Raw genomic sequence first — 26275 nt, 5'->3', positions numbered from 1 at the left:
GTTGAACTTCTGATGTCTGCTGGATGTGATGAAGCACTGAGATACAACTTTTTCTTTCTCGTGTGAGCAGGCTGCCCATTTCAGACAATGTCTTGTTGTTGAGTCCTTCAGTGCTGGAAAAATGACCCTGTGTGAGTGTGCTGGTACCAATTGTACCGGCTCCTTGGTGCTTCTGCATCGCTTCTGCAGCTACTTTGTTAGGACCTCATTTTCCCTTGGTTTAATAATTTATAAAATGCCTGTTGCCTCTAGGCACATTTCATCCAGTAAGAAGAAAAACATCAACCAATGTTTGCTGGAATAATGGTTACAGAGTCTGAGGCTGACAAATAATGAAGCCTTTGTGGGTGAGGGGATGTCTCATTTTTGTCTTATGTAAATTAGTGAAAAAGCAGGGTTTGTGCTAAAAAGTCTTCAGGAGACGTTAGTCCTTTCTTATTTCCATCCTTAAAAATGTCTCTTGCTCTCTGGTGATGAAGGGGGGTTTAACTGTGACCTTCCTTAACCTGATTTTGGATGTGATTCTCTCTTATTTATTTATTTATTTATTTATTTTACCTGCATCTGCCTCGAGTTTGGCAGCTCTCTGGTACTGTTGGTTGTGAATTAAGATAGGGAATTCAGGTCCGTCGTCTTCACAGGATTAACTTCTTTGGCTTGAAAGAGGTCGGTCTCTTTTTGGGCAATAAATGGCCCTCTCAAAGCAGCAGGCCAAATCCTCGGCCAGATCCTCCTGAACCTCTGTCATTAGCTGCACTTTGAATCCCTCGTTTTGCTGGAGGGGGAAGATTGGCAGCAGTTTGGCTCGTTCGAAGCTGCTAAATGGGGGTTCAGTGACCCGAGTGGGCAAATTGTATCACCAGCTAATTGGCCAGAGAAGATCTTGCCCGATATCAAACAAACCCGCTGCTGCTGTTCTTCGTTCTGAAGCCCTCTCCTGCTGCAGGTGATCCCTCTGGTTTCTAATACTTGTGGGTTTTTGTTGGGGTGCTGGAAAAGGGATAGGACAAGCTCTTCCCATAGCTGTACCTGTGAGGGGTCCACTCCAGCTTCAGGAGGTTTTGCAGGTGTCGTCCCTTAAAAAAGCATCAGAATGGTAACGTTGCAGCTTGCCTTCCCCTGCTTCCCCTCCTCTTCCTCCTCAGAAGGTGACACTGCTCATGGGGATGTGGTGTGCCCAAGAGGGGGAACTCGGCTCTGCCCCGAGCCCGGCAGAGCTGAATTTTGGAAGGAGGGGAGAGCACCATAGCGGGGCCCCCCTCTTCACCTCGCCATCCCTGCTTTGGCAAAGCCCTTTCCAGGAGCGACGTGCCTTTGCCCCCAGCCCTACCGGCATGCGTGGGGCAGCGGCACGGCCTCGTGCTGGGGACGTGGCTCGGGCTCAGCCCGCACACACAACACATTTCCTTCTGTGCTGCCTGGCCAGGCCGGGGGAACGGTGCGCTCCGCCGGCACTAACGATCAGCCCGACCTCGCGTCTTGTTTGCTCATTGAAAATAGTTCAGGGCTGGCTTCCTCTCTGCTGGGAGGCTGTAATTGCAGGCTGCTGGCGGGTGCAGAAGCATCCAGGCACCGCACGTTCGGCCACGTTGCCTAAAGAGCTGCAGGAGCGAGCCGGGATGTGTGAAAGGGGTCAGCTGCTCGCTTTTAGCAAGGCTCCGAGTTGAGTTACACCACCTCGGAGGACGGCCTTGCCAGCTGGCTCATCCTTCAGGGATGTTTAAAGAGGCTTATCGCAATCTTACTAGAAATCTGTTGTCTTCTGTTAATCTGCTCGTCTCTCCTCAGCTCCTCTCCACGTGCTCCCTCGCACATTCATCCCGACTGCGCCGTGCTGCCGGCTCTGCTGCCCGTCGGCACTGCCTGTGGCTCACCCAAGTGCTCCTGCTTTGGGCATGTTCCTTTGCAGCCTGTTGCTTTTTGCTCCCCGACACGTTTTTCTTTCTCTCTATGTTTATATTTCTATATTTCTAGTAATAATGAATTATTTCTAAGGTGATGCTGCTGCTTTGCTGGCTGGGGTGGAGGTGAGCAGCCCAGAGCCTGCTGCTGTGCCGGGTCCTGCTGGGCTGCTCGGTGTGAGCCTGAACTCGGTGTCACCTCCTTGCAGGGGCAAGTACAGCTTCCAGAGTAACGCGGTTCTTCTGATGAACCTTCTCCTTCAAGGCCTCACAGAAGTGTGTAAATACTGTGGTTAACTGAGCCCCGTCCACACCTAGAAAAAAACAAATAGCTTTAGGAACACAAAGCTTCGATACCGGTATGAAGCAAACAAATGGTGTATATTTGATGTGGATTAGGCGAGCTGCAGGGTTTCCAGCTCTAGAGGCCCGGGTAGGAAATGACAAAGCCTTTGACAAAGGTGGCTTGGCCATCCCTGCCTTCAGACACCGCACCCAAGTCCCGATGCAGGTACCGGTGCTGCCGAGAGCTGGGAGCGGTGTATCTGCCTTCCCTCTGCTCGTCCTCCAGCACAACACACTGTTTGCTCTCCTGGGATATTGCTCGAAAGAGATACAATTTTTATTTTCCAGAATAGTCAGCTGATTTAATCCCATGGGAAGTGGTTGGAAAGCAGGAGGCAGGTGGGTGGGCATTCCTGCTTCGTGGCTTTCCACGATTCCAGGAGGAGAAGGATAAAGCACGAAGTGCAGTTGTTGGGTGCTCTTTTCTGTTTGCCTTCGAAAGAGCTTGATAGGCTGTGATTAATGAGGCTAAATAGAACTTTGATAAATGGTAAACTCGAATGAACATTAAACAAAAACGGCTGTGTAAGGCAGCTTTTGCTTGCACACCCGGCACGGATTGCAGGCTCATTGCAGCGCTGCCTGGCTCGGGTTGGGCAGAGCGCGTGGTGCCGGCCGTCCCCTGTCGTACAGAGAGGGAGGAGAAGGGAGCACGTGTCCGTGTGGGATGGCTGTTGGGCAGCAGCTCCCGGCCAGGGGGGCTCCGTGCAGACCCTCCTGCAGGCAGCTCGTTCCTTCCCGCGGGGTTAATCCAGCGCTGCCAAACTGGGACCATCAGAGCTGCATCCCGGAGCCCCACAGGTCCCCATATCCAGGCTCTAATTAAGGGTGCTCTAAAAGCGGCAGGCTAGCTATGATGGCCTTGCGGATCAGAACCATGGGCCTAATCTATTTTTAAAGTGAATTAAACTAGGAAAAGGTATTGCCACTCTAGAGTAAGCAGCCACCTGGGGAGTTAACCCAGAATAGTTGCTCTGCTTTGAATTCGCACCCTATGTCGGTTCAGAATAATGTTTCTTTCCGCATAAGCTCCCTAAGCACAGAATACAGGGCATGATTTAAGCAAGTTCACCCAACAGAGCTAGGAAAAAAATCTTATTTTTCCCGAGGTCTTCTCCGCGTTGCCTCCTGGCGATCCGCACGCGCTCCTGAACGTAGACATCCTTTGCCATAATGAATCTGCCCTCTTTCTTGCTCTGTCCCCTGCAGAGATCCGCACTCCCTCTCCAGCCCCACGCTGTGGTTTGTTTTAACATCCGGAGTGCCAGCTCCCCGTAGCAACCTCTCCTCTCCTCCCCTGTCGTCTGTCCGGCCTTTGTGCTGCTCGCACGCAGCAGCGAGCATCTCGAGTGCTCCTCTCCGCAGGGAGGTGGCACAACGCCCTTGTGCCAGGCTGGACGGGACCTCATTCCCTTTAACCCAGGAGGTGATTTGAGTGCCAGGTAAGACACAGCATCAGGTGCCCGGATCCCAGCTGGGGCTGATCACCTGAGCCGCCTTCAGGTGCCGGCCGTAAATTATTTGCGCTGCCGGCGCGCCTCGCTGCTCTGCCCGGTGCTCGCCTTGCGGGGTATTTGCATGATGTTTTGAGTTGTGCTGAGACACTCTGCTGCTACGCTGCTCCCTCGGATTTGTCAGGCTCAAGTTAAATGTATATAATTTTAACATCTCATGATTCTTCGGGGGCTGACTCATGTTTTTTTGGCCTGAATGAATCATAGCTCTTGAACTCCATTGCTAAATTCATTATGCAACAATTACAGGGTTGGAAATGCCACCCTAAGTGCACACAAACAAGCTGGCAGCAATTTTCCCCTCCTTTTCTCTCACCCTGTGTTGCCAAGAGACCTCCCCTGTGAGTTTGCTCGTTAGCTCTTGCCTCCTCGCTGCAGGTGAGGGGCTGCTCAGCACCCTGTGCCCTGGGGCTTTGCCCTCGAGCTGGAGGGGGCGGGAGCTGCAGGTCCAGCATTTTTAGGAAGGACAAGAGGGGGCAGCTAGTAGGGAGGGCTGGAGATGCACAGTTTCACTTACCTCTCCCAGCTGCCTTAATTTTGTCCCAGCTGCCACGTGTGACCTCGTGGTACAGTGATGGCACCTTTGATGGGAAAACCCCGAGGACGAGGCATTGCAGCAGCTCCATGCAGCAATACTGGATGCTGGCAGCATTGCACAGCCATGAGCTCTGCGGAGCTGCTTGCTGAGCAGCTCAGAGGTCAAATACCCATCGGAGAAAGACCAAGGATGACGTGAGCCCTGTGCTGGCTGTGAAGTGTCTAATGAGATCCACCATCGTGCTCTGCTGCCTGGCGCTAAGCTGAGATTTAGGTATTTGTGTAGGGCTTGGCTTTTTATTCCCGAGGTCCTGAGCAAGCAGCATCCAGCTGGTATGTGAAAGTAAGAGGGGCTTTGTCCTGGGTGGGCTGTGCTTGCTGACCTGTTTGAGCCACCAAAGCAACTGGAGGGAGCCGTGCTTTAGATGTGGCAGTGGGATACAGGAGGGCCATCTCCACCACCTGCGGGGTTGGGTTTTTGGCTTTAAGATGTGACCTGAATATGACTTTCACAACCAGAACAACTTTCTGCCACCCAACTAGAGCAGCTTCTCAGAGCAGTGCTCAGCTGAGGCAGGTCGAGAATGGCAAGCTGGGTACCCGTGCCTGGAAAACTCCAGAAAGTCTCCCATGAGAGCAGCCGTTCTTCCTGGCTGAGGTCTGACCCTTAAATCTCAGTATTTTGGGGAAGTCTTTCTCCCCTGGGCCAGTCTGTGTGTCTGCAAATCCAGGCAGAGCTGCACATCCAGGCAGCAGAGGAGGAAGGCCAAGCCTTGTGTTGTGGGTAGATGAGAAGAGGGGCCTGTGGCCCTACTGCTCGTAGCTGCAGAAGCAAAGCAACTGCTGAGGAGGAGAGACGGACCTGCAGTTCTGACGCTGTGTTGGTAATCAAGTCCGTGTGAAATATCCTAAATCATGTTTGCAAAGCAATAAATGGTAAAGGTCTGAAACCGAATGTAAGGGCAACCGTGTGGTCAGAGCAGCAAGGGAAGCCACCATGCCATCACTGGCTGTGGCCAAGCGTAGATGCAGAAAACATGAAAAGTAGGACATGGATGGTGACGTACGGGTTGATAGCTGCGCCTAAAAATAAGGTACTTTAGAAACACAAAATCTGCCTCGCAAGCAAGGCAGTGGCAAGCTGCTCTGAGTGTTTGATTTAAGACTGAAGCTGGTGATGTTAGCGCTGCAGAAGGCTGTGTGTCTGTTTAGATTTGATGGCTTGCAGCTAAGATAAGACAAGTTGCTCTCGAGCTGTGCTTGGGCTGAGGTGGAAGTGAGAGGCAGTGGTGGGGCTGTTGGTGGGGATGCTTTTCCTTCGCCAAGCCCAGCTGGCAGCAAACGGCATCCCGTGCAGGGCATCTGCTGGTCTGCTCTTGAAATGTTAGGGGGCAGCTTTCTGGAAAACGCACTTCAGGTACTCCTGTGGGATTCAAGAGACACAAATCTTGGTGATTGCCCAGCAGTAACAATATCTGGTGGTGCTGGACCTTGCTGCTGTTGTGAATGGGCTGATAGCGATACCCTAGAGCAACTGTTTCATGCTGCAGGGAAGCCTGACCCTCTGCAGCCTCATGCCCACTTCGTGCTTGCTCGTGGCTGGCCTCAGCCTGGGGGAGAGGCGGACAAGGGGGTGAATTTTTTGGTGTGGAGGGGCAGCGTGTGCGTGGCTTAGCAGCAGAATCAATAAGGCATTGTGGGGTTCACCAGGGAATAAGGGCAGTGCCTCGGACAGAAATCCAGATGTCTGAGCTGTATGGAGCAAAATTTCATGCGCTGTAGTGTGGATAAATTGTTTTTCCCAAGGTCTCACCTCTTTCCTCTCCTGCAGGGCCTGCAGGCTCCCTGCTGGGCAGACGTGGGGGCTCCCCGACGGATGGGAGATGTGCGGGCACCTTTGTGTGTTACTTGCTTAAGATCTCTCGAGGATCACTGGAATGCTTATGGATGAGCTCAGTAACGTCTGCAAGCATTAGGGCTGAAGGCATGTGGTTAGCAATAATTAAACACAACTGCTATTTAAAAGGAATGAATCAGATGATGGGGATGAGCATCCTCTCCTGCATCTCCCACAGAAATCAATATCCCTTCTGTCAGGTGTGCAGCAGCCGCTTTCAGGTCCTGTCAGTCATTTCCACGCCGAAAGCAGCACACCACCCCGACGGCACAGCTGCTTCCCAGGCTCTCAACCCCTCTCCTCCCACCGTGTGCCTTTGTCACTGCCCAGGTGACATCTGTGCCATGGCCTGCAGCTGACGGGCTCCACGGTGTTTGCTTTGTGGCTTCGTGGTGTGAGGACCTCTCCTACCTTCTGCTTGGGCTGGATCCTGCTGGGCCCACCCGGTGCCGAGGGCTGGGTGTCTCTTGGTGGGCTCTCGGCACTGATGTTGGTGTTGCTGAAACGTCCCAGGGCTGGCATGGCCTCAGGTACTACAGAGCTGCAAATGGAAAATCCGTTCCCTTATCGAGCTGGCTGCTGGGCCGGAGCAGGGCTGTTCCCCGTGTTTTTTCCATGTGCCACAGTGCGTGCGGGTGGCTTTGCACAATGAAAGGACTTCAGTCAAAAAGCGGTGTGCAGGCAAACAGGGCTCCGGCTGGTATCGTACGGGAAGGGTGTGGGCTTTGCAGCGGTGTTTTGGAGGTTCTGTTGGAAATTAGCTATTTTTCCCCTCCGTCTCTTACTTTAAAGCCTGTTTTGCAGGCATTTGTTGGTGTTTTTCACATTCAGAATCTCCACACGTGTAGTTCAAAACGTCAGGAAGGGGGATGCAGGGCTGAAAGATCGTGTACGTTTGCCTGTTGCAGGTCTGATAAAAAATGGAAGCTTTACCCTGAAAAACAAATAAAAGGAGGTAATCTCACTGTCACAGTCGGGTCGGGATGCTTTCCCTGCAGGTGTCTGCGTTGCAACCTGCACTCACATATAACTTGCTGTGGAAAAATAAATGGAGAGCCGAATCGGAGACTTATGCCCTCAATTAATTTTTGTTCCACATAATCGGCGCTGCTGCATGCTTTTCCTTCACTATTTAGCTGCTTGGCTCAGAGGATGGGCCTGCTCCCGTGCGAGGGAAGCTGGGATTCAGTTCATGTTTGCACAGAAATCCTGCTCTGATCTTCCTTTCTTTGCCTAAGGGCAGGGATCCTGCTGCTCCTCTGATGCTGGAGATAAATTTTGTTAGCAGATACTCTTCTTTGGGAGAGCAAAGGGGAGAGGGGAGTGGTGTGTAATGGATTCTTGAAGGAATAAAATTTCCTTGTCTTCGAGCATCGTCTTCTCTGGAGTCGTTCAGTGCTGCCCTTGAGCCGGTGTCTGCGCTGGCTCGGGGACAGGCAGCGGGGCACAGTGGGGACTTCACTCCTGGTTTAAAGCATACGGCCCTAATTGAAGGAAAAAGAGGAATTGGTGCAGTTGGTGCGCGGTCTCTGCAGATCTGTGGGCTGTTGAGCAGTTTTCTGTATTGCACAAGACTCGTTTGGCGTACAGTTTGAAACTGAGCCCCAAACTCAGTTATAATTTGGACTTGATTCAAAACCGTAATTTGATTTTTTTCCACGTTCAAGCTGATTGAAATGTCCCTCTCCCTTCTCCAGATTGGAAGCTGATGACCAGGAACCCAGGTTGACCTGGAAGCAAAAGGCAAAACTGCATTTTCGTGCCTGGAAAGCCAAAGGGGGCTGTTTAATGCAGCAGGGCAGCAGCCTCGAGAGCGCTGCGGTGACCAGAGGCAGGAGCTCTGCGCAGCAGATGTTCTTCTCTAGCTTGAGGTTTTATAAAACGCCCCAAAGTCCTGCTGCCTTGCAATGGGAATCGGGTTCAAAGAGTGGCTTTGCCCATGACCCATTTGGAGGGACACGAGTGTTGTGTCCTGCTGCTGTCCGACAGGAGCCGGCCCGGCTCTGGTGCCGTAGCAGACTTGCATCCCACATCCCACTCGTGTCCTAAAGCAAAGCTGGTGGTGAAGGCTGGCCCTGAAGGTGCAGCTCTCCCCTTGTTTGCAGGAGCTTCGAGGGCAGCGTGCACACGCCTGGGGACCACCGCTGGCTTTGTTTTGCTTGTCGTGGAGGAGCAGGGTGGTTCCCAACATGTGGGGGAGGACTGCTTGGCAGGGGAGGGCTTTTTTTTAAGGAAGCAAGGAAAGTAAGCCCATGCTGAAATACTGCTGGGAAAAAGAAAGTATATTGTGTTGTGCTGGGTGTTTACAGGAAATACACGGTGAAAATACTGAGGGGCTTTCCTCAAACAAGTGCCAATATTGTTAAGAGTGGAACAGTTGGGAGGAGAAAAGAATGAGGCACTTACATTTTTCTCCTACCAGCATCAGCTCCAAGGAATTCTTTGGACTTGCTGTTTCACTTTTTTCCTTTTCCTTCTTACTCGAATTTCATTCCCACCGCTAGGAAAGAGCTCACTGAAGAGGGAGAGATTATCTGAAACCAGAGCTAACAAAGCCAAAGAAAAATGTTTTCAATTCTTTGGGGAAGAGCCTAGCTTTACATTTTGAGCTTTCCATCCAGTGAGGAATACAACTTCCACTGGAGCACCTTCCCCACCGAATTCACCTTTACCAGCGATGGAGCCTCCTTTGTGGCAGCCAGGTGAAGCGGTACCTTCGCTTTAAGAAGGTAATTGGGGCACAGATTAAGTTACTTACTTTGCATACAAGAAACCTGTGGGAAAGCCAAGAATCTCTCCCCAAACCCCTAGTTTCTGATGAGATCTCTCACCCAGAAGACTTCTGTACCCTCTCTCCCCCCCCCAGCACGCCACGGCAGCCTGTAGGAGTAGCGTTCCCTGAGGGGTCTTGGCTGAAATCTTGTGTTTAATTTTCTTTTTTCAAGTTACATTCCTTGCCACTTTGACCTTCTTTCCTTTCGTTCAGTCGTGCTGCACATGTGCTGCTCGAAATGCTGCAGAAGCCGAGCAAGGGAAGGAGCTGTTTGCTTCTGAGATAGCAGTGACATCGAGTCACGTGGCAGTGACTCTCTGAATTTTCACTCCTCCGTGTGGTTAACCTGCGGGTGCTGTGGGGCTTGCAGCAGGGCGCAGGAAGCGTTGCATGGTGCCTGCAAGAATAATTTGCAACCAGAAGCCATGGTCAGAGCTGTCAGTGTGGCACTGGGGGACGAGCAGGGTTTCACCGATACCTTGTGCAGCACAGAGCCAGCAATAATAGTCCCGAGGGGGCTCTCGCAGTGAGCTTGCAGCCTGCAGCCAGGCAGGTGACCTTGTTCTGCTTCCCCCTGCCTGTCTGTGCAGGCTCCTGACCCCCGCAGAAGGGTTTGCTGCTTTTTATCTTGAAAGCACTGGCTCAGGTGTGTGTTAATGGGTTTTTTGACGCGCTGCCTTGGGCTGCATTCGTGGTCTGTGTGTTACCAGCTGCAGGTTTCTGCCTTCAGCTCTGCTGCTGGCCGGGCCGTCCTGGAGGAGGTGACAGCCAGCGGCACCCTCGTCGCTTGGAGATCCAGCTGAAGGTGAGGGTGCAACCTGCCAGCCACGGTGTGGGACTGGGGAAATGCACATTTTGGTTTCAAGGAGGAGGGAAACACTTCATGAGGCTGGGAAACACGGCGTTGTGGCCTTTCAGCACGGGCATTCTGGCATCCCCCTCCCCTGGGGTTTATAGGAAATGTGGCTTTCCTGTGGCACTGTGGGGGGAAATAGGTGTTTGGGATTCCTTGGCGAGGCAGGCATATCTCTGTGCAAGCTCTGGGTGATTTGAACATCCCTTCCCAGTTGCCTGTGTGGCCTCTGGTGCCTGGTGCTCTGTCCTTTTGCATTTGGCAGGCCCAGCAGCTGAGCCCTCGGTTCCAGGAGCGTGAGGCAGAGGAGGTTTGGGCATTTGGGCAGTAACGCTTGGCCTCAAGCCAGGAGAGGGGTTTGCTTTCTCGTCTTCCTGAAGATCTGGAAGTGGATCTTCTTCCTGAAGATCCCAGCAGTGACACCAGTTAGGAAATGACTCGGAGCTTGTTGTGTGTGAGGGGGACGCTGCTGCCATCCTCATCACATGGCGTTGTGCGAATGGCAACCCCGCCTGCCTCCTGCCTTGGTTTTCCCGGGGGACAGCTGAGCTCCCGTGCCTGCCTCCTCCTGCCCGTCCCACAGTCTGTCACCTCCCGCTCCTGGTGGCTTTCTGGCACCTCTCTGGCTGTTCCCTCACCGTGTTGCTGTGCTGCCGGGGAGCTTGTGCCCATGCTGGGGAGAAAACGATGAAGAGCTGCTTTTTCCAGGCCTTGGGGAGAGAGATCCTGGCTGGTCACCCAGGCCGTGGTGCAGTACGTCTTGTATTGATGAGCAGTGACAGTGCTGAGGGTACTGCTTGAAAAAGGAGCCTGTGAATTCATCAGTGGTGCTTGTTGCTGGAGGATGGGTTCAGGACTGCAACAGGCTGGTCATCCAGAATAGCATGGGTGAGCCTGGGTCCTGCTGAGAAGGAGCAGGGGTAAGTTTGGAAACTCCTCACCTTGCTGTGGTGCAGCAGTCAATGCCAAGGAAATAAATAAATCGGGCAGCCACCTCTGCTGCAGGCTGCTTATGTGCTCAGATCCCTGCTATAGGCTTTTGCGCTTGGTTTCCAATTCCAGCCGAGAGAAGATTAACGTGAGGTGGGGAGGAGTGGGCTATTTCTGTCGCTTTTCATGCCACTGGCTTGAGTTCATGCTGCAAACTCAGACACTTCATCCAGTCAGCTGGGCCCAGTCCTACAGGTGTCTTCCCAGAAATGATCCCAGGGAAGAGAAACGATCTCCTTCACTTCAGCAGTCTGCTCGTGTACACAGGCCTTGAATTTTACTTTTGCTTGAAAGGTGCACAACTTAAAGGAATTATTTGTTTGCCAAACTATTTTGTTTCAGTGTGTCCCATTCAAAGGTTGCTCTGCCAGAGTTTGTGTGTGTGCTTTTTTTTTTTTTTTTCCATTTGTTTTTATTTTTTTTTAAAGTGGAATAAAAATTAAATCACTTAATGATACTTAAGCAAATGACTCTTGCAAGTGTGTGTGCTCTGCTTTGGTGTCGTGCTGTGCTTTAAGTAGCTCCTTGAGGAGATGTGGCAGAGGATTTGCAGGTCTTAGCTCCGACGGGGGGAGCAGAGTGCTCTCTGGCATCACCCAGCAGCGGTGCTGATTGAACGGATCCAGCTCCATTCTCAGCGACGCTGTGGCAAAGTGGCTGCAAGTGGAGTGCTTGGTAGGAAGGCCTGGGGGGCAGCCCTGAGTGCTTGCTGGAACAGGAAAACAGATGCACTCGGTGTTTTCCTCTACTAACCACTAAATCTGATGCGGAAAAAGTGTGTGTACAGGAGATGAAGGCCCCCGCCAGTCCCTGCACTGCAGCAGCTTGTTACAGCCAGGGATTCACTACGTGCACAGAATCGGGGTCTCTGGTAGTGCAAGTGAGTAACCAATGCCCTGAAAGAGTCCCTCTGAGCTTAGCCAGACCTATCTTGTGTTAAGGTGAGGCAAAGTATGTAGGAAATACGAAGTTCTTTAAAGGTTGTGTTTGCCAACGCTTGCACGCCCTGTGCAGGGCCTGCTCTCTGGCACTGTTGGAGCGGGTCCTTCTCTGCCAAAAGCCAGGAGCACAACCCGCCAGCGAGCTCCTCACCTCCCTCCTGGCCCCGACACAGCAGCACTCGCTGTCCCTCTGCCTCACAGGATGTGCTCGGCTCCGGGGCTCAGATCTGCTGAGCTCATGGAAACCGAGTGCAAGGAACGGAGCTTTTTTTCATTTCTTTAAATAAAACAGAAACCAAAATGTGATGCCTTGCAAACCACAGACACCCACACAGCCAGCTCCTGTGTCACTTTGCAGGTAAACAAACGCTTGGGCCTGTACCTCTGCTGTAATGACACCAACTGGTTTGTGTGACCAGAAGGCAACATGCTATCTTTCGGTACAGAGAAACCAGGCTGCTGGAAACCAGGTAGCTGGAGTGATGGAGCTAAAGTCTTCATGAGGCTTTTGGGGTCTGCGGAGGGTGCTAGGGGACTTGTGCCTAAGCAGCTGACCTGTATCCGCTTCAAGAAGTCCTCTCCAGGGGTCCTCTCTGCTCCTTTAGAGGCTCACTGGGTGGTTTGGGGACGGGCATGTTTTGGTGCCAGGGCAGCTTGATCCCCACGGGAGCAGCAGATGTCTCCTGGTGTTCATGCATCCCTCGTTGCCATTTCATTTATTCCCCTGTGAAGGCAGCTCACCCCTCCCTGTTTTTGCTGTTGTGAGAGCAGGAAAGCCAGGAGAGCTGGAACACGGGGAGCAGAGCAAGTCACGCTTCTCCTCGCCTCGTGTCTTTCCAAGGTGTCGTCCATGAGGAAAGCTCCCAGCTTTCTGGGGTAAACAGGAGCACTGAAATAGTTTACATGCTTTCAAAAACCTGCAGAATTCGGCCGTCATTTCTACTTCAGGTGTATTTTGGGAAATATTTGTTCATCTTTCAGCAAACAATGGTGGAAGCGGGGTGGGAAAGGCGCCGGGTGGGAGTGCAGGCGTGGTATGCTGAGAGGCATTTCCTGCCCTTATCTCCGCCACTCGAGGTATTGTCAGCGGGCTTCAGATCTGCAGCCTGTGTTACTGCAGCGGAGATCGCCAAAAGAGATACCTGCACAGGAACGCCTGCGCGGGGCAGGAGCCATGGGAGGTGGGGAAGAGCTTCCCAGCAAAATGCCTGTGCTTGGGAAAGGCGTTGGTCCCAAAACAAAACCATTTGGGGGAGAGGTCTGCGTTGGTGCCAACCTCGCAGAGCTGCTGGTGGAGGTCAGCTGGAGCAAGTACTTCAATTTCTTGGTGGAGTCTTTCTGATAAAAAAGTTTGCAAGGATTTGGTTTTGTACCTATGTGGAACTGAAATATTTAATTATTACTGAATATGAACTGAAATATTACTGAAAATGATTATTACTGAATATGAACAGAATATTTGATTACTATTATCATTATTATTAATAATTTATTTACTTATACAGTCTTTACTTTTGCGATCCTGAGTTCTCATGGGACTGAAACAGATTTTTTTGTGTTCAGATCTGTTCTGAAACCCTCAAAATAAGGTTTGCAGGTGCTGCTGAAGCTGCCCTTGGCCTCCGCTGGCCCATTGCTGGATAAAGCAACTGCCCAGGAGCTGCCTGTGTACTCTGGCTGAGTTTGTTTGTTTTCAGTTTTCAACCCAATTATCTCGCAGAGGAAAGGACATGCCTCGCTGTCAGTCTGACGAGGTATTTATAGGTGAGGTCAAACCCCGGTGGCAGGGCTGTGGCAATGTTTGAAAGGAGTGGATGTTTCTGCCTTGTGCAACTTGTTGGGATGCTGCAGGCGTGCAGCACAGCTTGGACATCTCCCAGCAGCTCCTCAGAGCTCTGGTCCTGTGTGTGGTTATTTGCAGCTTACCCTGATTTGGCACACTAGCCTTGCCATTCGACGTGCTACACATGGGTCTGTTTGGAATGGATTTGCTCAGTTTGCTTGCGGCACTGACTTTATTTCATGTGCATCTTTCCAGGTCGAGCAGCTCCTTGAATCTGGGGCGTGTTTCCTTCTGCCGTGCAGCAGGTGATGGGGCAGCTGCCCGTGGGCCTCCGGGCTGGCCGCTCTGTGGGTGCTGCTGCGGGCTGCTGGCTGGTGTTGTGGTCACACCACAAGTCCAGCTCTGATTTAACTGTGCTCCTTGCTCTGAGCACAGAGCCTGTACAGCAAAACCAGAATGACCCACTGTGTGCTGAAAAGAATATCTGGGGAGAAGTGAAATGAACACAAAACATTGTGTTTTTATGCAGCTGAGGGGGTTAAAGTGTTGCTAATGCCTCTCTGGGAGATGTCCAACCCATCTGCCCTCGGCCAGACTGGAGTAATAAGGGGTGATGGATGAAGAAGTGGAGCACAGGTGATGCTCGTGGAAGGTAGAAACCTGCCTGAGGATGTGTCTTGGTATCTCTCTCACAGGTTGTCTGAGGAGTGACATTTGTGAAAGACTAAGTAAGATCTTTGTTAGCTCACTCAGACTTTTTTTCTGCTGATAAAAGAAGGCTACCTTGAACTGTAAACATGAAGGAATTGCTTGCTAAAACTGCTACCTAGTCAAGAGGGTTTTGCTTGGGTGTTTGAAGTGGGTGAGAGGTGGAATCACAAAGGCCAGTGAGAAGAGCCAAGCAATTAAAATGCAATGAAAAGAGCCGTCTTTTGAGATGGTAGGTGTTGCCTGCTGAGTTTTCCAGTGGGCTGGTCTTAATCATTTGTATACGTGGATGTGACTTGATCCCTCACACTTTCCTCTTCATTTCAGGCTTCCACCACATTCCTACCACTCTCTGCGATGGGCCCTTCCCAGCTCAGCCCCAAGATGCTGGTATAGCACGAGGCCACTGTGATCTTGAGGACCTGTGGAAGGACATCACATCCAGCTGGGACGTCCTTCACCTCCTCTTTCCTGGCAGAGGCAATGGATGCCCACGTGGACCTCCTGACAGAGCTGCAGCTGCTGGACAAGGTGCCCACGCTGGAGAGGCTGCGGGCAGCCCAGAAGCGGAGGGCTCAGCAGCTGAAGAAGTGGGCACAGTATGAGAAGGAGATGCAGCACAAGAAGCGGAAGCATGAAAAGAAGAGAAATGCTGTTAACCAGAAGAAAGTGTCTTTTGAAGCCAGTGTTGCTCTGCTGGAGGCTTCTCTGAGGAACGACTTGGAGGAAGGTAGGATGTTTGTATCTGATAATTTATTTTTTTGGCTGCCTGCTGAGGTCCATGTAGCTCCTTGGCTTGCAGAGGCGTCTGCATTGACATCCATGGACAAGACTACCCTTGGCATGTGTTGATCTCTAGAGTGTTGCCATCTCTGGTATAGCTGTAGGGTTGGGGTGCTGAAAGCATGGTAAGACACCATCATTACCTAGAATGACACCAGGAGTGGGTGCACAAGTGACAGGATGGGGCAGGAGTTAACAGCAAGATTTGGGAAAAGGAAGACAGCTTTCATCTCTTTCCTTTTCACACTTCCCATTTACAGAAGGTGAGAAACACTCCTTCGCCTTTTGGGTGTGCCTATTTTAGAGGTTTTTTAGAAGTCTGCCACAGGGATTTACACGTCAGTGTAAATCTTTTCAGCTTTTCTGCTTGGGGGATGGATTGAGAGCTACCTGGATGTATGAATTTTCCCCATTTAGAATACTGAAATTCACTTCTGTGCTTAATTTTTCCCATAGAAGAGAAGACTCCAAATTGTTCAGAAATCAGTTTAATTGCTCCGTTTCAAAGTGGGTCAAAATCCTTTGCTTTTGTTTAAAATGAAGGGAAAAAAATGTCTAAAAATCAATCCAAATTAGCCTTAGTAATGAAATGGGAAAAACCTGTAAGCTCCAGGAAGCCAGGGCTCTGGCAGTGGTTTGGAAATGGGACAGCTGGGCTGAGCTCTGGTGCTTCCAGCAACACTGCTGCTGGGTCGGAGCGCTCCTCAGCCCTGTTGAAGGGACAACGAAAGAGGCCTCTGTTACTCTGCCAAATGAGAGAATTGGGGCTTTGTTCCTACAGTGGCCACTGCAATTCTCCTGTGAGTTCTATAAATGAAATGCAGAACTTTTCTCTTCCAACACAGTAACATTTTTAATGAGAAATCCTCTCTGGGAAGAGAGCTTGGGTCACCTGTTTTCCCAGTCCTGCCACTAAAAGCAGTGGGCAAACACCTGGTTTGCCATTTCTGAAGATACCTTTTAGAGACAGAAATCTGTCTGCCTCACCTCTCCCTCCATCTTTGCCTCATTTCCTACCAGTCACCATGAACCACTGCTCAAAAAGTCTAAGTCAAGATCGAGGGCTCTACTAGGAAATAAGGACAAATGCTCCTCAGAGATGTAAAATATTTCTCTGAGGAGACCTGGAGCAGTCTTTGGGGTTGCTGCTCTGCCAGGTAGTGAAATTGGTGTGATCTTCATCATCCATTGGTGTTGCAGAGACAAAGGAAGATGCCTAGGAAACCTGACTGGTTGGGTTGCATCTCTGCTAGTGAATGTTGCTCTGGTTCGCAGCATCTTCTGCAAGAAGCAGTGTATGTGTGTGGAAAGCAAGAACCTTGTCTTGTAAGGAACCTCCCCAGAGTTACGTTCCTGTTTCTGAGAAGGCCTTTCATGCACCACTGCTTGCCCTCACATCTCACCAGTGCACGTTTCATGCTGTTTGGAAACAGAGGGATTTGGTGGTGTAGTGCGTTTCTGCCCACGTGGTTACAAGCATTTCCAAGTCCTGCTTTGTGTCTGTGTCTGTGCATTCATTTGTTATCTCCCCATGGGAGAGCAGACCTGTGATAATGCATAGCAACCTGCATGCTTTTTTTTCTTTCTTCCTTGCTTTAAAGGTTTAACAATTGCTTCCAGCTCTCTGCTCCACTGAGCCTGTGTTTCTCACTCTGAGCATTTCTGGTCTTCTCGGAAAGCCCCATCAACAAAGCCAACTAGAGCCATGCCGTGAAATTATATCTGCTAGCATCAGCTGAAATGACAGATATATGGCATTTATCACCCATGCCTGTACTGACAGACACTTGGTGGCATGTAGTGGGATTTTGGGCACAGCTGCAGGTGGTCACAGTGCTGGGGTGGGCAGTAAGCACCTAATCGTCCCCCTCTTCATGCAGCAGTGGTGCATCCGCTCAGCGCTGGGGCTGTCATTGTGTTGGCCTCTTTCTCTTGGTGAGCCCAGGTCGCGACTGCAGGCCTGAACCATGAGTGCTTCACCTGCATAGCTGGGTTTCTCAGATGCCGCTAGTTTCTTAAACCTGATGGTTTTGGTGGTCAATTAAGTCCTAAAAATAACCTGCAGACAGGGTCTCTCCTTTTGTGGTGTGGCACCAGTATAAAGGGAAGGAAGGGATGGTATCAATCCCAGATGCCAAACTGGGAAAATTGCTTATCAAGAGCCCTAGGCCAAAGTGAGTGAATTAATGGCCTTTTGAAGGTCCCAGGGGATGATTTCAGCATATGAATCATCTTTTGTTTCCATGTGGGAAGTGAAGGGGGAGGAGAAATATACATTATTAAAAAGTTGAGAAGTTTTTGTGAGGAAAGTTAGGGCTGGGGGTGCCGTTAGCACTCGTCATCTCTGAACTACCTCTGAGCGGGCGTGCAATTTCCATCCTTTATTAGTTTTCTCTATTTTTTTTTTTAACATTCTCACTCCTGAGTTGGAAGAAGGGATGACAGTAGGTGCCATGCAATGAAATTAGGGATGAGCGGAGGTGAAGAGCAAGTTAGCTTTTTCTCTGGAAGGCGTGTTGTGCTGTGGCGTGACCTCCTGATGGAGGTGGGCCAAGTCCCACGAGATGGCAGCAGCAGGGCAGGAACCTGACCCTGCCCTTCAGAGCTCTGTGTCCCCTGGGGCCTGGCCGTGCTGACTGCGTCTGCTGCTTCCTGCGTCTCACACGGGTGTGATTGAAATAGCAGCACTTGTTTTGCTCAAAAAACAACATTTTGCTTTCAAAATCCTGTGTCAGCCTGGGAAGTGTTTGCTTGGAGGGCGGAGATGCTGAGAGCAGCTCAGGCGTGAGGAGAGGTGACAGCGGAGCTGCCTGGCCCTGCTGCCACGTGTGCAGCCCAGGGCCCGAGCTGGTGGCACTGGGGATGTGGTGTGGTCATGTGAGGGGATTTTTGGAGAAAGAGTTATCTGTGTGGAGCCTTGTAGGTCTCTGTGGGACATGGCTTGTCAATGACAGGCACTATGATGAGTTCACATCACCCCTGCTCCTTTCAGCCAAAGGCCAAGCCACCACAGCTTCCTGTCTTGGGATGGCGAGGCAGTGAAATGGGGCTGAAGGAGATGGCTCTGATGGGGCATGTGGGCAGGAGCTGCGTGCACCTCCTGCAACGGATCTGTCAAAATGTCCTTGGCTTAGCAAACAAGCTGCTGCGAAATGCTCGCTGAGATCTCTGCTGACAGAACCAGGCCTGGGCCAGCTGCCCCCCTCGGCTGCAGAGTGGTGGCAGGGACCTGCGGTTTGGAGCTGAAGTGCCTACAGACAGCCCCGAGGGGAGAGTGGGGGGCTCCCAGGTGCCAGACAGGACCCACTCCATCCTCCCCCATGGAGGAGCTGGGAAGGCCACGCTCTGGAGGAGCATCATGCCAAGTAGTTAATCTAAATGAAAATCTACTGAAGCCCCAAGCCCAGCTCTAGGCACAACCTGAGCTGGCTGCAGGATGATGCTGTAGATGCGTTGGGTGGGTGAGGGAGTCACTGGGAGATCTGGAAAGGAGATCTTTCCGTTGTGTCTGCTGGACCAGGGGATGCACTTACAGGGGATGAGAGGAGGGAAAACAGAGAATGGCAGCTCTGTGCTTGTTGTGAAGTGCATCTGCTGTGGGATAGGAGACGGATGGGCACTGGGGTAAAGCTAGGAGGAAGCACCCCAGGCTAGCTGTGGTATAGTGGTGTTGTATTTAACCTCGGTTCTAACAGTTAGGAAGGAGATTTGCTTTATAAAAAACTGTATAGCTACTGTACTAATTTCCGAGAAATTACAAGGGCTGCCGAAGGCTGCGAGGTGGCGGGCGGATGCTGTTGGCAGGAGGCTGGTCCCAGGGTGGTGTCTGCTGTCGGGCTGTCGAGTCTGGGGCTTTCTGCATCACTGAGCTGCCGTAAGAGCAGTTCTGGGGAGCTGGGAGAGAGGCTGGCATCCTGTAAATGGAAAAAAAAAAAAAAAAAAAAAAGCTCTCAGTGGCCACCTGCAAGGATGCATGGCATTTTCTGCCTGGAAGTGCCTCTGAGTGCCTGGCCAAGTTGCAGGGGGAGCTGCTATCCCAATGGCAGAGGCTGGAGGGTTCACCTCAGCTATTGGGTGAGCTGTGCTCCTTTCAGGAAACCATCAGAGAAATAAAGCTGAAGGACTGACTCACCTTCCCGCAGTGCTGAAAGTGCCCTGGTTTCTCCTGCTCCATCCCTATGGGTTCCCATCCCTATGGGCACAGCTCCAGCAGCATCACTGCACGCGGTGAAGTCCTTCAGCCCCCACCTCCTGTGAGCAAAACTTTGTGAGGGCCGGAGAGTTACGTAAAACTATTTCTGGAGGAATTCAAACACGCAGATCCTAATGGTTGCTGTGCCAAAAGGGGAACGAAAACTCAGTGTTGGACCTGGCATCCAGCAGACTTGTTCCTGTGAGCAGCTTGGGGTTTGCTGGGCCCGTGCCCCCACCCCACCACCTTGCACACTCTGTATGGGGTAGTGCAGGGCTAGCTGAGGTGGCCTTTTATCTTGTTGAGAAGATTTCCACCACAGGAGTGTAAGTATTGCACAGCTTATTCATACAAGCACGTCCCCCAAATTTCCCTTCATAATGACCCTTAAATCCTAAATGCTTGGTAATACGGAGGGTGAGAAGCCCTTGTGTGCAAGAAGCACAGCCCTCCCCGGGCAGCTTCTTTCCACTTTTTGGAATAAAACCAACCTTGTCATTTGCAAAGGCACTTTAAAGAGAGGCCCTAATTAGTGTCTATAAATTGCTTTCGTTAACCTTTCCTAGCTGATGTGATCTGTTCCCTTGTTACTAAAAACCTTTTATGAGGTGCCTTAATTTTCCACCCACATTATTAGTCTCCTGAAGCTTTTTACATAGAGTTCCTGTGTCCAAGTCTATGAGCAAGTGCATTTATCTGTTTCAGAAGATTTTTCTCCTGGGTTTTGTGCCCTTTGAAGGGCTCTGAAAGAAAGTGTCTTTTATTGCCAGCAGTCTGAGTGTATACCTGTGCTTTTGGGGAATGACTTGAGTCAGAAGCAAAGAGTTTCAGCTCAATAACAAAAGCATTTCTCGGGTTTTTAAACTCCATTGGTGTGGAAATGAAACCCCTTCTCTTGAAGAAGCTACATGTGGGAGCTCTTGGCAGTGACAGATTTTGTTAATTTTGTTAATGGCAGTTGGTATGTCTTCCAAAAGCAGATTCACGCACTTGGCCAGATTTAACTTGGCTTTTTTTCACACAATCTGAACCTGATGCCAAGGCGGGGTAGCTCGCATATGACAGCTAACGAGATGTCAGCTGGGAGCACAAGCAATATTGAATATGCAACTTTCTCTGTTGTCATAACAAGTAATTTTTTTTTCCCCCTGACTTGCTGGAGTTTCAGTGAAGTGGGAACATTATTTCCATAAGAGCTTGAAATGCAAACTTTCCTTTTTGGAAATTACTGCTGAAAGTCCATCTCAGATCTACCTCCCCAGATTTGAGTCAACTGAAACGTTTTTGTTTCCAACTCTTTTTCAACAAGTTTTAAGACATGACCAGAAACGCATGTTTGTTTGTTTGTTTTAAATATCAAAACGAAATATTCCCTTAACTATTTTTTTTTTAATGTTGCACAAGCCATTGTGGAGGAGCATTGGTTTCAGCGGGTTGAGCCTCTTCATGATGGTCATTTTGCAGGAGAGCCGGGGTGCCTGCTCGCTGGGTGCTGGCTGCTGGGTGTGCTGAGTTTCGAGATGTGAGTTGAGAAGTGGGATTTTCCCAAGTGTATGCACCAGAAACTCTGCATCTGTGGAGTCTCTCAGTTCCTAGTAAGGCTTGTAGCATTGCACCCAGCGAGCAAGTGCTTTTTCTGGCTAAAACAAGCTGCAAATGCACACTGTAATAACACATCCTGGCTGTCCTTGCTAAGACACAGAAATACAGGGATCCTGGATAGGATTTTTTTAACTGAAATGAAACCTCCAAATGTTTGGATGCCCGTGTGCCCACCCACACCTCCCTGGGCACATCTTCCCATTTGTGCTGTATTTCAGCAGTGCATGCTGTCAGCTCACACAATGGCAATGGGTTAGTTTCATGTTGCTTCAGTTTCTGACTTTTATGTGTGCCAGTTTCTACCATTTCTCATACTACTGAAAGTATTTTTTTGTGGATCTTGTAATAATCGTAGCAAATAAACACTAAATGTTGGGTTCAAACTGCTCGTCCCTTTAGGATGGTGGTTCTGTTTGGATTCAAGATGTTTTAAAATAAAGAGGGATTGGTCAATGGCTGTTGCCACTCCCAGGTTTTGTTTCTTACTAAAAAAGACTTAAATCACCTTAATTTGATTCTAAAATTTGCTATTGTGGAAGTGAAAGTCAGGAACCATCTGCTCAGCTGCATTAAAAAACCTGAGCTGTCTACACATAGTTCTCGTTTTTTAGAAAAACACGCTAAAAAGTTGAGTTTCCTGGCAGTGAATGGCTCCTATCTGCTGTTGCTGTGCATCAGGGATGCTGCGCAGACAAGGGTGCATGGGCTTCATGTTTAAATCCTGCACAACGTATTTGTGCTGTCGATGGTCTCTTCCTCATGCACCCGTAAGAAGGGAGAGTTCAGAAGGGGATGGAGGCAGTGGGCAGCAGAGGCTGAAGCTCTTGGCGCGGTGCAGCAGGTAGGATACGTCAGGTCACCATCTGCTCTCAAACCCTGCCCGGCCAAATCGCAGCAGGGAGGGCTCGGGCGCTGTGGCTGCCTCTGCTGGGAGCCTCGGGGCTTCTGTCAGCCGAAGGCGGGTTGCTGCTGCTGCTGCAATTCAGCCGGGTGCTCGGCAGTGCTCGGCAATGCTCATGCATACAGCAAAGTGCTAAATGCCTCGCGTTGAACCTCTCCGTCCTCCGTCCTGGCTGCTCTGCTCCCAGTGATTTTGGGGCAGCCTTGAGTGGCTGCTCTTTGTTGTTCTTCTTGTTATCTATGGGCTGCCAAATGTCAAAGTCAGAACTTCCAAATCTCTGCCCGATAATATTTGCTGATTTATTGCTGGCGTTTCGAGCCAGTGACTTCCCAGCTTGGTTGTCCTTGTGGTTTCCCCAGGGGGAACTGCTGCCTGCTGTCTGGATGAGGGGGACCAAGGCACGGAAGGGAAGCGATGGTGCTGGTACGGGTGGGACCAAGCAGTTTGCCTGGCTGCCTGCTCGGTGGGATAAGGCTGGAGGGCTGATGCTGCAGCTCCTCGCTCCGAGGGGCTGTGACATGGGGTTTCTTGCACTCGCTGTGCTTCTTGCCTGCCTGGCTGCCTTCCAGGTGTGTGCTCTTTCCTACGCTCAGATAACTGTGCTCTTGTCCCACTCCAATAATGAGCAACAAGAGCGTGAATACCAGCTCAGTCAGGGACCCCGGGTATTTTCTGCGTAATAAGCAGCAGCAACCCGGAGTGAAATATCAGCTCTGTGCCCATGCTGGCAGTGACCTCCCCAGCCAAGGCTCTGCCTCAGCGCAGCGCTGTGCTGTGACAGCTCACCCAGTTCTGCCAGGGGTAAGGAAGGTGTCGGCCTGGTTGCTCGTAAGCACTCACTGTTACTGGCATTTTGCAGCATCATTGTGTTTACAAGTAGGTTTTGTTTGTATATGTACATTTGAAAAAAAAAAAAAAAAAAAAGAAAAAAAAAAAAAGAGGCATGGTTCCACGACCAACTCTTTGTAAATGAACAGTGGTGGAGAAATGAATATTTCTGGAGGTGAAGCCCTCCTGCAGGACCAAGTTGTGCAGTTCTGCTTTACCCTCGTGTGCCTGAGGACACGGTGTTTGGGTGTCGTGCCTGCACAGGAGGAACCTGGCTGCAAGCTGTGGCAGTGCATGGCTGCAGGCTCTGCTTTTTGCCCCCTCTCCTGGCCGAGGAGAACTTTAAAGGTGGATTAAATCTATTTTTTCCAGATTTAAATTCCTTCCTTGCTGGATTGAGGCCAGCCCTGCTCAGCTGGTGTAGGTTTCTTCCTCCTAGAATCATGGAAAATAGAGGTTGAGCGGGCCCTGGGAGGTCATGTAATCCACCTCTTGCCCCAAGGTGGGATCAACTGTATCTAAAATGCTTGCTAATGAGGCTGGAGTTAGGTATCTTAGTATATTTATAGGCACCTCCACCACACGAGAGCACATATTACCTGTGCAAACAGTCCAGCTTCTCCTTCAGTTCTGTGCATTCTTCCCATTTGCTTATATTTATCCTATTTATCCTCTTTTTTCCTTTTTTTTTTTTTTTCTTTTTTCTTTGCATCCCATCCTTATGCTTATTGACTGAGTTTTCCTACTTCCATGAAGAATGCTCTAATTCTTTCTCTAATAGCAGTTGCTATGGCAGCTGGTTCAGGCAGTGCCTCATAACCTAGTGCAGAGCTGCTTTTACATACACATTCACTGCTTGGTTTTTCCTCTGGAGCCTGGCCAGATCTTTGGGAAACCTTATCATCTGCAGTTGACAAAAGAAAAAAAAAATCAGATTCTGGCACCACTATTAAAAATGTCCTAAGCCTCGCCTGCTCTCTGAGCCGTCACCCGGAGGATGCTAAATAGGACAGGAAGCACACTGTTTAATGCTGTCTGCTGATGCCTTTGTAATCAAGAGCTGAGATGCAATCAAGCACCCTGCACTCCTTTTAATTCGGGGAACAAGAGCCCATGTGCAGCTCCTAGCAAGCAGATGCAGTTTCCACTGAGGTCCCTGCAATTTGCAACCGCTTAGTGCTGAATTTGGCCTCTGCATTCCCTAGATAGCACGAAGCGGACTGGCTGTAAACGTTATTTGTGTAGGAAAATGCCTCAAGTTGCTCCGTTGTTCTCATGCTCAATGTGCATTTTGTAACAGTTTGCAGCATCCATCGGTTTGGCCAAGGATTTTGAGCTCCATCGTGGTTCCCCTTTTTCCTGATGGGCTGCCCTGCTCCGCCCGGCCCTGCCTTGAGCACCAAGCTCTTCATTGCTATGGGGAACTTCCGAAAGACTCATTTCGATTTGTGTGCCTTCACCTGGGCTGACGAGAGAGATCTTATTAGTAAACTGTGCTCGCACGCAGCCTTCATTGGCTTCTCCAGCCCTCTTCTAACCTGGCTGGCAGCTGATGCTTTGCGTGGTGAAGCTGCCTGCATGCAGCTTGCATCTTGTCCTGGTTGTGTGACACCCACATCTGTCTGCAAACCTCCACGTCTCGAGTGGGTGGGGATTCTGGCACCTTCAAAGTATTTCCACGTTGGTCTGGTTCAGAACAGCAAAGGATGGAGATCGAGTGCTGATAGCTGCCCGGTGCCAGCTGAAACGATACCGCTCGACCACAGAGTGAGGCAGAATGTCTTGGTGCAGTCAAGCAAAGTCCTTTGCATTTTCCAGTCTGAAAGATCCTCTCTGTCAAAATTATCAGCTTTAATGAAAGCAAAATTTGATCCAGACAGTACTCCTGGATGAAAACGTGAAGCCCTTGCAGAGGGATACAGCAGCCTTCCTGTGCCGAGGTGTCACCGCGGCGGGACGCCTACCCTCTGCCCCTGCCTTGGGGTGAGGAAATCCCCTGGCAATGCCTGCCAGCCCTCAGCCTCTGGAGGGGGGAAGGAGCGATGCCCTGCAGCAGGAGACAGACATTTCGCTCGTGTTTGGGATGTGGAGAGCAGAGCATTTGCTGCATCTCTCTGCCAGGGTGAGGTTTGTGTCCCCTGTACAGCCCATGGAGACAAAAGAGGTCTGAGCTGAAGGGCTGTGCTCAAGCCCCAGGAAAGTCTGTCAGCCCCACAGGGACCAGCTCCTGGCTGAGAAATGACACATGGGGCTCCCACAGACCCCGAGTTTCAACCTACTTAGCTCAGACTCTTTCTGTGACTTTCGAACTTTTCCGACCTGGTTTATTTTTCCATTTCAGATTCTGTTGGTTCATCTCTAATTAGCAAACTGTTAGGCCACAGCAGGGCTCCACAGGCACTAAATGGGACTCGTCTTTTAATTCCAGCTCTGGTTTGGTAGCCCGAAATAGCAGCCTTTAGGAAGGGCCAAGCTCCCCCAAAGGAGGACGGTCCCCGTGGACCCGCACGGGGACATTTTCCTGGCTGTCAGCTGTTGAGCAGAGGTTTTCTTCCTTCCTAACAGCGATGCTGTCAAAACAATGATGTTAGCCCTGGGTGTGATACGGGGCTCCAGCACAGGCTGTAAGCAGTCAACTTCCAACCTCTTGCTGGGTGCTGTGCCAAAGTGGCAGCGTGTCTGTGCTGGTTGGTGACAGCAGGTCTTGGAGAGGTGCTCACAGAGCGCCTTGCTCCTGCTAGAAAGGCCATCGGCGTTAAAACTTCCTGATAAAAGGCAACCCAAAGGGATTCCCTGTCTGCTTTCAGGGTAAATTTATTCTTCAAGAACTTGAACCACGTGGTTGCGAAGTAGCCATGAATGAGCAGCCACTCTGCCCCCTGGCCCAAATTATTCTGCTCTGTGACAATTTTCCATCCCTCCTCAGAGCAAGGAAAGCTGTCACTCGAGGACCGGTCGGTGCCGAAGCTGTGCCATGGGTTCAAAATTTGGGTCATCGTTGCGTTGTCAGTGCTGTAAGATTTCCCGTGCACTTCATGATGGGAACATTCGTGGTGTTGGTCTGTGCAGTTATCCTAAGGGGAACGAGAGCAGGGAATATTTCTCGTTTCACTTGCACCCGGAGACTTTCCTGGCAGCCGCAGGGCAGTGCCGGCCGACTCATCACTCCTGCGAGGTGGGGCTGGCAGCTTGGGCTGCAGCTGGAGGTGCAGGAGCTGTGCCCTGAGCAGTGTGGCAGTGATGAGGCAGAGGTCTGGCCGTCTGCTTGATCCTTCTGTTATTCTCTTCATCCTGAAAGCCTCCAGAAGCACACTGCTCATGGACCGAGCTCTGGTAGGAGCACAGTCAGCTGCCATTAGCTTCTTGTGCGCCCTGGAGCATTTTGGCCCAGGTCTTGTGAAGATACTGGGGTATTTTAAGTTCCACTCAAGTCCGTTTGTGTTGGTCACCTTGTGCCTTTGTTCTCCTGACGAACACAGAGTCTGTCTGCTGAATATTCAGCTCCCTTCTGGAGGAGGGCATGCAGAGCCCCAGCTAGGTGTTCCTGTCCTGGGGCATTAAAACACCGCTGTGGCGTTTCGGGGATTGCCCTGATCAGCCCCAGGAGCTCCCAGCAGCAGTGGAAACGCCTTCTCTCCTTGCTGCAGGGAGGAGCATTTCCCCAGGAACAGGAAAAACGCAGGGGATGCCGCCAGCTGCCCGCTGAGCTGCTGCCATTGACTGCAGA

The 26275-nt window shown here is 50.8% G+C and overlaps 1 protein-coding gene across 7 annotated transcripts in view; it reads left to right on the top strand.

Annotated features, from left to right (window-relative positions):
* The window catches only part of PPP1R16B (protein phosphatase 1 regulatory subunit 16B), a 66965-nt gene that overhangs the window by 10357 nt on the left and 30333 nt on the right, over positions 1 to 26275 (top strand). For 3 of the 7 annotated variants that reach the window (XM_084537605.1, XM_084537604.1, XM_084537600.1), the window contains exon 2: positions 14570 to 14972. In XM_084537605.1, the coding sequence (XP_084393731.1) occupies positions 14726 to 14972 (247 nt within the window). In that variant the 5' untranslated portion in view covers positions 14570 to 14725. Of the gene's footprint in view, positions 1 to 8730; positions 8924 to 9145; positions 9773 to 9823; positions 10741 to 14452; positions 14475 to 14569; positions 14973 to 26275 lie in introns of those variants that run through there. The other 4 variants (XM_084537606.1, XM_084537603.1, XM_084537602.1 and 1 more) reach the window with 4 other exon arrangements.

This window comes from Aythya ferina (assembly GCF_964211825.1).
Source record: "Aythya ferina genome assembly, chromosome: 16".
Taxonomy (NCBI): Eukaryota; Metazoa; Chordata; class Aves; order Anseriformes; family Anatidae; genus Aythya; species Aythya ferina.
The sequence above is the reverse complement of the archived record's forward strand: the minus strand, read 5'-3'. Positions and strand labels throughout refer to the sequence as shown.